Source organism: Dipodomys ordii, unplaced genomic scaffold, assembly GCF_000151885.1.
Source record: "Dipodomys ordii isolate 6190 unplaced genomic scaffold, Dord_2.0 Scaffold9, whole genome shotgun sequence".
NCBI lineage: Eukaryota > Metazoa > Chordata > Mammalia > Rodentia > Heteromyidae > Dipodomys > Dipodomys ordii.
In genome coordinates, this window is record NW_012267225.1 from 11,998,078 (window position 1) to 12,011,360 (window position 13,283).

At 39.5% G+C, this 13,283-nt stretch overlaps 1 protein-coding gene across 1 annotated transcript in view; it reads left to right on the plus strand.

The window, feature by feature from the left end:
• The window catches only part of Nrp1 (neuropilin 1), a 95,574-nt gene that overhangs the window by 40,552 nt on the left and 41,739 nt on the right, over window positions 1–13,283 (plus strand). The window contains exons 6-7 of the mRNA XM_013009238.1: window positions 9,275–9,430; window positions 11,982–12,126. Coding sequence (XP_012864692.1) covers window positions 9,275–9,430; window positions 11,982–12,126 — 301 coding nt within the window. The remainder of the gene's footprint in view (window positions 1–9,274; window positions 9,431–11,981; window positions 12,127–13,283) is intronic.

Here is a 13,283-nt window from a genome sequence, read left to right on the forward strand (position 1 = left end):
GAACTATTGACTTTTACTTCTGAATAAGAAGTTCCAAGTGAACTTTCTAGTCATATTTTATGCCAGTACTAACACTTGAACTCAGAACTTTGCACTCTTTTTTGGCTTTTTTGCTCAAGGCTGGCACTCTACGACTTGAACCACACTTCCACTCCCTCTGTTTAATAATTATTATTTCAAAATATGAGCTGGCAGGCAGTGGCCTACCTGGAGACACTGGATCTGCCATTAATGACTTTGGACTACATACACATTCCCCTTAGCTCATCTGTAACCCCTTTCATATAATCATTGTAATAACTGAAGAAGAATTAGTTCAAATCTAACTCTTAGCAACATATCCAACCCATAGAGATTGCCCTGTGAATTTTCTGTTAACAATAATAATTTTAGTCATAGCATTTTTTAGTGCAATGCATTGCAATAACAGTCACAAAATGATAAACAGAGAATAGTGTTACTAACTAAATAATAGCTGTATTCTCATTAGAAACTGCAAGAAATCCAAGACCCTAAATTTCAGAATCATGGTGGTCAGGTGCCATGAATTAACTAACTGAACTAACCCTGAGGTTCACAGACACAGGCCCGGTCACAAAACATGTGTTTTATCTAAGGAAGTGAGACAATTACTTAAAAATATTTTCTTTAGCTTGCAGTGTCAAGTGATGAATTAAACAGCCCTTTGAGTCATCAGAGATGCACTAAAGAAAATCCAACACAGTGCCTGCCCCCAAGTACTTTCCTGTTTTTAATCAGATCTTAGTTCTTTGTCCTTTATTTTTTCAGGCTCTCATTCTGACCTGCCTTGGGATTGTTAAAAGAGGTAGCCGCTCCATTGCCAATGCCAGCTTTCTGGACAGTATTTTATCAAGCAAGACAGATTTTCATTTTGGAAATGAGGCTTTCCACATTATGACATTACCAATAGCTAGTTATGTATGATAAGAGGAAGCAATGATCTTCATTTCATGGCTCGAAGGCTGCATGCTGCTGTTTAACCAGCAGTTTGCACCAAATTTGTTGCATGATTTACTACACAATTTGAAAACATGTGGCTCTGTCCTCAAGTGATTCTCAGCGAAAATATGTGGCTCTGTCCTGAAGTGATTCTCAGCAAAAATCGTGCTTCTCTACCTGGGGGATACATTTCCTGTCACTGTTAAGACAATGGCTATGGCATGCGTGTGGATTATTCCTCTAGATATTTGATAACACAGAGAGTGAGTCAAAACACAGGGGCCTAGAAGTAGACCAGGATAGCTGTTTTCTTCCACTAAGGTCTTCTACTTAACAAAACATAGAGCTTCTAATTTGCTCCTCTTTGTTGGATAACAATGCCTCTTCTTTATGTGTAAAGCATAGAAAATGTAAGATGCAAGTAGATATCATTTATCTGCTTTCCATTTTACACTGAGATTGGAAACAAGGTGTCCTGTTGAGTCCTTTCTTTTCTTGGTGCTGTGTAGGAGCTGGTGGATTACAGACCTGAGCTACTCAGGAGATGGAGGTATGAGGATAATGGTCAAAGCCAACCCAGGCAGAAAAGTCTATGAGACTTTTATTTCCAATGAACCAGTAAAAAGCCAGAAGTGGATCTGTGGCGGAAGTAGTAGACCACCAGCTTGGAACAAAAAAGCCAACTGATAATGTGATTTCAAGCCCCAGTACTGGCACAAAAGAAACAAAGAAAGTAGTCACTACAACTCCAAAGGAGTTCCGTCACCTTCCAGATAGTCTTCACACCATCAGGGCTGTTCCAGGTGTCCATGCATGTCAATCTCAGAGCATTTGATGCTAGCAAGGCTCCATGTGTGTGTGCTCCTACCCCCATACCATCCCAGAGTTCATCAAACTCGTACATGCATTAACACAATCTTCCACTTAACGATGAAGCAACTAGGAAATACTAATTCTAAATTCTCTCCAAATCAGAAAGTGATGAGTGGAGCTGAGCTGAATTTAGGGAACACAGGGGTGTTTTGTTTGTTTGTTTTGTCAGTCATGGGGCCTGAACTCTGGGCCTGGGTACTGTCCCTCAGCTTCCTACCACTTTAGCCACAGCGCCACTTCTGGCTTTTTCTGCCTGTGTGGTGCTGAGGAATGGAACCCAGGGCCTCATGTATGCAAGGCAAGCACTCTACACTGAGCCAGCCCAGAACACAGGTTTTTTAACTGCAGTTATCCTATGTCTAGGTTTTTATGGAAAGAGAGGAAGAGACACCTGCCCCTCAAAAAAAAAAAAACAGGGTTGCTGTCTGCTCTGGGCTGGAGTCTTGTTTTTCCAGCTGCTTACCTCAAGTGGACAGTTAAGTCTACTAGAACACAAGGTAGATGAGAGAAAATGTGGACTTCCAAAGCTGAACTACCACACAAATGGTTGATGAGTGGTTTGGGACAGTCTTCATCACTGCTGAGCCCTGTGCCAAGACAAGAAAGTAATATCTGCAATGGTGAGGAAAAACATGGCGGGTTGTTTCATGTCCATTCAGTCAGTCAGTTGTTCATTTTCTCTTGTTTACTTCTGAAATTCCTTCTTTCTGACTCTGGAACTCTCTTTACTCTTGTGTCCCTTATGGCCTCCTACTGTGTACCTTTCCATACATATCTAAGGAATCAAAGTTACTTTGTAATGCCTCCATTTCCCTTACCTTCAATATCCTGATAAATTGCTTACTTTTTCCTTTAAGATGCATTACTCTGCATGTGTGACACCCCCACTTTTTCTGCTCTTTATTGCCTAGTTGCTTAACACAGAACTCAGCAGTATTGTGTCCACTAATAACGTAAATCTGGTTGAGTAAACTCCAATATCCTAAATGTTCACATATTTCAGGTTGACTAAATAGAGTATGCTATGCCAACCATACAATGGCACACCATGATGATATTTAAAATGATCATGTAGCCAGGTGCCAATGGCTCATACCTATATTCTGAGCTACTCGTAGACTAAAGATCTAAAGATCGAGGTCTGAATCTAGCTCAGGTTAGAGAAGTCCATGACATACTTACCTCTAATTAACCACTAAAAAGCCAGAAGTGGAGCTCTAGCTCAAGTAGTAGAGCACTATCCTTGAGTAAAAAAGCTAAGGGACAGTGTCCAGGCCCTGAATTAAAGTCTCAGAACTGACACACACACACACACACACACACATACACACACACAAACACACACACACACACAAAGATAATTTAATCAGGTGTGTTCATATCTGTGATTCCACAGCTCAGGAAACTGAGGCAGGAGAATCTGGAGTTCAAAAGTTCAAGTCTAGCCTGGAATGTACAATAAAATCCTTTCTCAAAAAAAATCTCATAATGTAGAATAACATTATTGACATGAAAACATATCCATAAAACCAAAGTAAAGGAACAAGTCTTCAAGCATAGAAGTATGTGACCTTACCTTTCTAAAAGCAAAACAAATATTTATATGTATCGTGCATAGGAAAAAGACTGTGGGAGGGTCTTCCTAGTGATCATTTCTCATTCATGGTTTCATGGAGATTTTTATTTTCTTCTATAATCTTTGTCTTTAAGTAACTATTTGCTCTACAGAAAAATAAATATGTTAGCAAAAGAAATCCTAATGGTCTAGGAGGTAGAGCAGAATCAACATGTTGAGTTTAATGATGCAATCATGAGCTATTTGCCACATTTACTAGGGTAGAAGTGACTATCTCAGCTTTGTAGGCCAATAAAGAGAAAATAGTTATCTCCAGTTAAAAGGGGGGCTGGGTTGTAAAGTGGCTCATGTGGTATAATGCTTGCCTAGCAACTGATAAGGCCGTGAGTTCAAACCCCAGTGCCACCAGAAAAACCGACAACAAAAAAAGTCACAAAAGGGGGGCATATTTTAAGGCAAAAGAACTTTATATGTCAAGACATGCAGGTGGAAGAGGCTTATCTTGTTTTAGGAATAACAAACATTTTAACGTGGTTGGATAAAACAAATGGAGGGGATAATGCAGCAAGAGACACAATGGATATATTGAGATCACTCTTCTGATTAGCTATGACACTGGAACAAAATTTTGAAAAAAAAACTTACTGTATTCATTTATGTTTTGTATCTGGGGCCTGAAAATTAACTAATGAAAGACAGATTAACAACAGAGAAGAATTCTCTCTCTCTCTCTCTCTCTCTCTTTCTCTCTCTCTCTCTCTCTCTCTCTCTCACTTTAGCGTTTTCACTCAAGGCTGCTCTTTTTGGAGATAAGAATCACAGACTTTCTTGCCTGGGCTGGCTGTGAACCATGATCCTCAGATCTCAGCCTATTAAGTAGCTACGATTATAAACATGAGCCACTGATGCCCAGTTAGACTATTAATATTTTTAATCTGATGTTCCCAAGACTTCTTAGAAAGGAGGTTAAGCCTCAAAGAAGCAATTATATGCCGTTTTAACCACAGGTGATGAGTTGCAGAGACGTGACTTGGTGAAAGTGTATTGGGCTAGGTAAGACCAATTCATGTAGGAAGAGACTAGGTACACATGAGGGGAGAGGGTTATATAGTAATACTTGTGCACACAGACTCATCTCAGTCTGTAATAAGGATTGCTCATCTATTCTTAGTATGGAGGAGGGGAAAATGTATGCCACCTGTACAAAGTGGAAACCTTCATGCATCTGTTGACTCTCAATTGCCTTCAGCTCAACTAATCCTTAACCCAGAATGGCTAATTCAGAGAATGGCCTATTCCAGAATGTTTCATTCCAGACATCATGAAATTATGTCAGCTGCAGAAAAATGGAGGGTTCTAGAGACTTTCATGTCCAGCTAGATAAGCCAAACTCAAAAAGCCAAATATTGAATCGTCTTGCTAATTTGTGGAGTTCAGACAGACCTTAAATTCTGAGGGTGAAGGTGGTGGTGGTGGTGGTGGTGATGGTGATGCTGATGCTGATTATGATGAAGATGAAGATAGTTGCCCTGAGTTATGAGCCCAAAAAGGGGTTGTCTGTATTCAGGGATCAGCAGGAAAGACAAGGCTAAAAAGTGGAGAATGCAGAAAGGTGAGGAAGATTGAAGATTGTTGGGAGGGGGGATGTGGGTGCAGGTGTGAGTGTATGAAACCCACTAAGCATGTTTAAACACACCAAAGGTTGTTTTTGAAAAGTAGTGGGAAGGGAAGCGAGGGGCAAAAAATAAATATGGTGGATGAGGTAAATTTGTTCAAAGTATACTCTGTGCATGTATGGAAATAATCACAATAAAATTCTTCACATTAAAATGCCTGCTAACTCAATAAAATTAAAGAGTAAATAATCAAATAGAATCACATACCTAAGGAAAAGAAAATTATCAGCCTTTCTGGGTTCCCTAACAGGTAGCAACAGGATGGTCTCCAACTTGCCCCACCTTTGTTAAACACTGAGGGGCTAATATTAGGTCTGTATCTCTAAGAATTGGCCAAAGGCACTTGGCATAAAAAGAAAGAAACAAACAAAAAACAAAACCCAAAAACTTCAGTGGGAAAACTGGTCTGGTGTGGCCCTCCAGAGTCTCCAGTGCAGAGAGACTGTGTCTCCTTAGAGTTCTAGGGACTATTCCATTGTAATTGTATTGGTTTGGGCCCCAGGCCTAATCATTTTGTGAGGTTGTCATCCATCTTTACTAAACCCAGTGGCGGTGATGCTAGGAAGAAAAATGAAATGAAATTTCAAGTATCCCAGAGTGGCCAAAAGAGAATGTGCAGAATTTTAATACACAGCAGAAACGTTATGCTATCACAAGGGGAGGTGACTCATGTATCACATTCCTGTTGAAAACAGAAGAGATCTGTTCTGTTTTATTTTTATTTTCCTTTTTATGAGTGATACATGCATGCTTTAGAGGCCTTTGGATCTGGGTCTTAGACAATTTTCTTGTGTTGTCTACTCGTTAATTGATCTTTCTCTTTAAAACAAGGTGTTTCTTTGTCCCTTGATTCTTCTATCCAATCACTAGTTATCTGTCTTCCTATCTGGTAACTAAATCTCACTCTAAAAAACAAACTATAAAAATAGGAAAGGACAACCAAAAACCAAGTTCTTGAGTTTGTTCAAATCATCTCAAGCTAAATTATGCACTCCAGGGAGTTTAATTATTCTAAATCAGAGTCATCTGTAAGATGGGCAGGAAGGGTTTATTTAAGTAGCTCTGCTTCCTTCTTCCTTGGACTCCAGAATTCTAAGGACCCTTTCAGCTTGAAAATGGATGTGGCATTGGGTCTGATTCCGTGGACAGTTAGTAAATGCCAAGTGTTCTGAGAAGATTTGAAAACTGTTGAAATTCTTCTACACAACTTCATCCAAAGTGTCCTTTAACAGTCAGATCACAGTGTTATGAAAGCTTGGAAGTTTGGGAATAACTTTAAAACCACCTATTTGTCTGGCATCTAGTGAGGTTTAAGGTGGCCAGATAACAGTGAACAACCAGTTGAATATAAAATTTTAATAAGCAGCAAATCAGTTGTTAATATATAATGTTACGTGGGATACAACTAAATTTAAATTATTTGCTCTTCTTACTTGAAATTCAAATTTAACTAGCTATCTTCTAATTTGCACCTGTTAAAAGTGATAACTGTCTTAACACGTCCCCTTTTTGGATAGAGGTTTTAAAACAATCATTCAATGTACCATTGTTCACTTTTGAAAACAACATGCAAATTTCAGCAAAAAATGTATTACTTGATCAAAAACGTGTCAAGTACATATTTATTTGTTAAATAAAATTATGGAACTTTTACCCATTATTAGCTTATGATAGTAATTTCTCTTAAAAGTTTATTCCTCGTTGGGTGCTGGTGGCTCACACCTATAATTCAGGAAGCTAGGTATTCAGGAAGTTGAGAGCTTAGGATCTCAGTTCAAGCTCAGAGTGGGCATACAAATGAAGAGCCTCTTATCTCCAGAAAACAGGCAGAAGTAGTGGTGTGGCTAAAGATGCACACTATCAGCCTTGAGCACAAAAGCTAAACTAGAGCATGAGGCCCTGAGTTCAAGCCCTGATAGCAACACCAAAAATAAATAAAAGTTTATTTTTACTAGGAGACTGGTGGGTCATACCTATAATTCTAGCTACTCAAGAGGTTGAAATTTGGAGGTTCATATTCAAAGCCAGACTGGTAGAAAGTCTAGGAAACTTCTCTAATTACTCACTAAAATGCTAAACTGAAGGCATAACTCAATTGCTCAGAAGCACCAATTGAACAAAGATGACAACATAAAGTAAAAATGCCTTATCAATTATTATTGTTTAAAATTTTACTTATTTTGTGCCAGCTGGAAAATAAATAAAAAATTCCTTTTGTCTTAAATCTACTAAAAGTGTGCAGAATTCAGACTTTCTATCTTTCAAATCAGGCAAATAAATAGACAGTCTGGTACTGAGTGTTTCTCTTAGAGAAATCTACCTTTGTTGGATCGAGTGATTTCATATTAGCTTCAGTGGGCTGTTTTCTTGGATGTGGCTTCAGTTTTGAAGTGAATTTGCAACTACTTGATTTAACTACTCCAAGAGCCTTCAGGAAAAAAGCAATCCATGAGAGACAACAGTCATTCTTCATTGGCAGGCTGTGCATACACAGAAATGTGTTAGTTGTTCATGGCCTGTGGGCCTTGCAGAGCTGATTGAAATACTGTTTTCTGAAAATTGGGTTGTCATGTACCAACTAGAAAGCAAGGTTCAGAAGTTGGGGTGGGGATAAACATTTTGGTGGTGTTTTGCTGTGCTTTTGTGGCTGTTTTCAAAGAAATGACATTTTTATTGCCTGTCAATATTGAATATGCTTTTGAAGTATCTTGTCGATGCTAATCAGTTACACTGTGTCCTTTAATAGATGCGTACCATATCTTTGTTCTTCATTTTTTTAATCACAATTTATTTCTTTCTGTAAAATTGTGGTAACAAAATAGACAAAAATAACTTTATAGAAATAACCAAATTTATTAATAAAATGATGCAAAAATATTTCTAATATAAAAAACTAATAATGAATTTTATTTTAAGGTGTTAGTTATTAATGGTGAAAATGAAAAAAAGTTAAAGAAAAGAAAACCTTCTGGAGGCCAATGGCTTATGCCTGTAATCCTAGCTACTCAGAAGGGTGAGATCTGAGGATTGCAGTTTGGAGCCAGCCCAGGCAGAAAAGTCTGAGATTCTTGTCTCCACGTAGCCCAAAGAGATGCTGTTGCACTAGCCTTCAGCACAAAAGGCTCAGGAACAGTGTTCAGGCCATGACTTCAAGCTCCAGGACAACAAAAAGGGAGGAAGGAAGGAAAGAATGAAGGAAGGAAGGAAAGAAGGAAGGCAGGAAGGAAGGAAGGAGAAAACCTATTTTGGCTACACTGGAAACATCTATAAGGCATACAAGAAAAGTTATTATAGGAAATCAAAGTCCAAAAAGGTCTTCCAAGTTGTGTTAGACAGCTCTTTGTTACTATAACAAACACCTAAGACAATCAATATAAAGAGAGAAGTTACATGACATGGTTGCAGAGATGCACTATCAATTGGCAGTTGCTTTGAGGCTTGAGAGACAGCACACCATGGGGGATCATCTTGTTAAAGGGAAGGTAGATTATGGTAGATAGATGACAACCAGGCTCATGTTAGATGTGAACCATGGTCCACATATTGCCAGAATTTGATATTTGCATTTATCTTTGTCTTTTTTTGTTTATGAAATGACATATATTAAGGTACTGTTGGAAAGTATACTGAATGTCTTAGAAAATACAATGACATAACGTTGACCTTGCTTTTCTCCTTTGACCCAGGAAAGAAATTATCTCAGTTGTAGTGTGGAGAAAGGTTTCTCTCTCTTTTTTGGTACAGCTACTAGGGCTTAAACTCTGGACATGGGCACTGTCCCTTAGCATTTTGCTCAAAGTTAGTGCTTTACCACTTGAGCCACAGCTACACTTCTAGCATCTTGCTGGATGGCAATTAGAATCTCATGGGCTTCTCTGACAAGGCTGACTACAAACTGCAATGCTCAGATTTCAGCCTTTCCTAAGTAGTTAGGATTATAGGCATGAGCCACTAGTGCCTGGTTCTATAAGATCTCTTCTTTTAACAATAGGAGCTAACTTGGGCACCTGTTATCTTTGCCTTTCTGAAGAAGGAATGGGATGAGGGGTATCAGTAGCTATTGACATCAGTTAGAATTAGGCCCCTTTGACATGGGTGCAGTCTACACTGTGGATCCCAGAGCAAAAGATGATCCGGGTAATAGCTGTACAAGGACAGCTAGCTGACCATGATTGCTATTTCCTTGCAGGTGGACTTGGGACTCCTGCGCTTTGTCACTGCTGTAGGGACACAGGGTGCTATTTCTAAGGAAACTAAGAAGAAATACTATGTCAAGACTTACAAAATAGATATCAGCTCCAACGGAGAAGACTGGATCACCATAAAGGAAGGAAATAAGCCTGTAGTAAGTATGCTGGCCACTCCCCCACCCTCAACCAATTCAGGCTTTTAAATGGATAATCAATTTTTAGTTGTTTGTTTGGGAGCTTTCTGTCTGGTTGGTTTATTTTTGAATTGATTTTAAATGAAAAGTGCAATTAGAGGTTTAAATATAACCAAAAGGTCTCATGTTCACAGACCCAGAAACCAAGAGGAAATTATATAGATATTTCCAAGGAAAGTCAATGCAGTGAAATTAAGTGACCCATTCAGGAATTGCTTTAAACCTCCTGTGGGGACATTGATGGTGTCCTCTTAGCAGTCTGGGAGTTTTGGTTGAGGGGTTTGGTTCCCCTCCCCCATTCCAGTGTCTCTTCATTCTTGTTTGTAGATTTCATTTTTCTTCTACTCTGGCTGGTTTTAGACAATGCCCTTCTTCCATTGATCCCAGTGGCTGGGATTTACAAGGGCATGTAGCTGCTTCTGATAAGCATTGATAGAACTAAAGGTATTTTGCTGAGTTCTTTCAGATCACACTAAAAATACACTCTCCTGCCAGCTTCCAGTGATGGCGGTAACCCAGACCAGGCCATGTCTCTAGGCTCTACCCTCAGTCAATTGAAACTGGGTTTTTGTTTTTGTTTTCTCAGCCTGACTGCTTTGATTTACTAATCAAAAGATTTGTGAGAATCCATGCCCACTGTTTGCTCCAAATCAAAAATATTTCCTACAGGCCAGCAGAGTAGCACACAAAACATTGGTAAGAGTTAGTAGCAAAGTTCCAGGTACCTGGAAGGCTTGGACTTGGAAAGGGGCCAATGAACATATCTTGGTTTCATTTTTGAGCACTTGTGGCCTGATTTTCTCTTTCTAGATCTGGAACAGAGAAAAGCCTCCCGAGTATGAACTGAAAGTATTCATTCCCTTTGATTAGTAGTAAACCCCTGCTGTCATTTCAGCAAGCAAAGCAGAAGCATGCATTGGGGGATAGCTGCCTTGGGTGGAAGTGTTAGACATGGAGTTCAAAGACCTGTCCTTCTCTGAAGGATATGGTACCTGTTTTCCACCTGGGAAGAAAGCCCCTCACCATCAACCCTGGTGGAGATTAAGCAAGGGAATTCTGACCCCAGGTTTCAAGCCTTCTTGTTTTGTAACAGATTTCTGAAGATATGTTTTAGCTGTAAACAAAAACCCACATGCTAAAAACATAAAGAACCATGAAGAGTAAGAAAAAGTAACTTTGGGCTCTTAGGCTTTTAGGCCTTTGTGTATGTGTGTCTGTGTGTCTGTGTGTATCTGTGTCTGTGCTCTTGAACTCAGGGCCTGGATGCTGTCCTTGACCTTTTTGCTCAAGGCTAGCACTCTACTATTTGAGCCACAAGTCCATTTTTTGTGGGGTTTTTTGTTTGGGGGGGGTTGTTTGTCTTTTGTTTGTTTGGGTTTTTTTTGTCGTTTTTAGTGGAGATAAAATCTCACAGGCTTTTCTGCCCAGGCTGGCTTCAAACCATGATCCTCAGATCTCAGACTCCTGAGCAGCTAGGATTATAGACGTGAGCCATTGGTGGCCTGCTAAGGTCATTATTTTTAAAAGCAAGGGCTGCTCCTCTAGGTGGTCTCTCTGCTGCTGGTTGCCTGGCCCAGAATGAGCTATAGGAAGCTCTGCGGGTGACACAGATAGACTTAGAATGTTCTGGAACACAGAGGGGGATCTGCAGGAGGGGGGTCGAGTGAGTATGGAGGGACCCACCAGAAACAGATACTTGAATTTGGCTGAGTAACTTCACTGGGATTCATCCATCTGGAGCATAATATCTGTTGCCACCCTTCCCTCAGTGCTCTGGAACATTTCAGACACAACCCTTCTACTCTTAGGGACATCGGCATGCCTTCCCCAAGGACAGGCCTTCAACCAGCACCAACTTCAGTTGCACAGAATGGGTGTGTGTATGCTTACATGGGCTCCCCAATCCCAGTGACACTCCCCCCATATATGCAGAAGGCACCCCTCCTCAACATGTACACAGCCATCCTCCTGACTCTTGTCCTTTGGGGAGTGGACTCGAGACCTCATCTTTCTCAAACTTACTGTGCAGTCTAGGCTCTTGTCTCCTCATCCTCCTCTGCCTCCCCAATTCTGGGATGACATGTATGCATTACCAAACCCGGTTACACCTATTGTCTTTTGACACAGTGAATGCTTTACAGAAAGAATGAGAGAGTTGCTGAAGCCAGACAGAAACCTAAAGTTACCATGAGCCAGGATAAATGATTTAAGTCACCTCTGGAGAGACCAGGCATACAACGAGCTTTATAAAGCATCCCTTCAAGTGGTCCCTGTAACAATGCTTTCCAAAGCTGTAGTCTCTTGGAAAGCTATAGATATGATTAGAATGGCGTTCTACTTTGGACATGATTCTTCTGATTACCATCATTTGAAAAAAAAATGACAAGTTATTAATGCCATTTGTCTTGATAGACAGTGTTTATATTGTAATTAACTTGCGGAAATAGACTTTTGGATTTGTTTTGAATACATAAAATCTGTTAATAATTAGCCCTTTTGTTTTCCCATGTAGATCTTTCAGGGAAACACTAACCCCACAGATGTTGTGTTTGGAGTTTTCCCCAAACCCCTGATAACGCGATTTGTCCGAATTAAACCCACAACATGGGAAACTGGCATATCTATGAGATTTGAAGTGTATGGCTGCAAGATTACAGGTAAGCTCCAGGCCCAAGATCACCTGGTTCTGATTGGTGCAAACCTTTAAATACAAGAAAAACAACTTAATATTAATGTGGATCATTTTTGTTTGGTAGTGAAGAGAATACACTTTGGATTTGAACAAATTAAATTCCAGTTCAACCTTACTACTCATTAGTCTTATTTCTGTAGTTGATATCCTTACATTTCATAGCCTCAGTTATCCCACCTGGAAATTATTCATAGTTCTGTTTACGCTACACAGACTGTGTGTGGTAATGGGTATGGTAATGGTGGATGTAAAGCAATAGTATAGTCTGGTGTGGGGTAGGGACTTGAGTGCCATCTTTTGCACTATAAATTCCATGAGGGTACATACTAGGTCTCGCATCTCTGCTATTTTAGGTGTACAACATGCTGACTAGAACTTAGTAGACTGACAATAAACAACTGTTCTATGAGATGTTCTCCAATAGTATTATCTTCTCAATTTTGAAACTTAAAGGAAATCTCCTCAGCTATAGTTTAGGAGTTAAGCCTCTGAAAATTACTTCTTTGCTCATACCAAAGAACTTTCTCTGGGATTTTGTCTTTGCTTTTTTGTTGTTGTTGAGTGAATGCATTATCATTGGAAATCACCTTGTAGATGTTCCTAGATTTTCAGTTTGTTTCTCAAATACCAGCAGAATTTTAAAAGTCCCTGTTAAATGTGGCATAAATAAGTGGATTGCTGCCATTTGAGAGATTTAAAAATATGGCTGGAAATGAAAGGGAGATCAGCACAGAGTTGGAGGTCAAAAACTGGGCCTGGTGTGGGTCTCACTAGTTTCCTGGCCTTCAGTGCTACTGGGACTTGTCGAATGATTTTTTTGTACTATTAGCCTGTGTTCTGATGAAATAGAAGTCATGTTCAAATTCCTTTCTGCTTAAGTAAATATATTGCAAAACTTCATTTAAAAATTATTACAATCAGAAAGCCAATAAAAATGTAATCTCTATATTAACTTAAAAAATATAGACCCAGAATTAATAGATTGGTCCACTCAACTAAAAATGAATAACTTAACCAAGTGCTAGTGACTCTTCTATTTGTAATCCTAAACTACTCAGGAGGCTGAGCTCTGATTCAAAGCTAGAAGGCCAGGCCCAAAAGTCCAAGATGCTCTTATCTCCA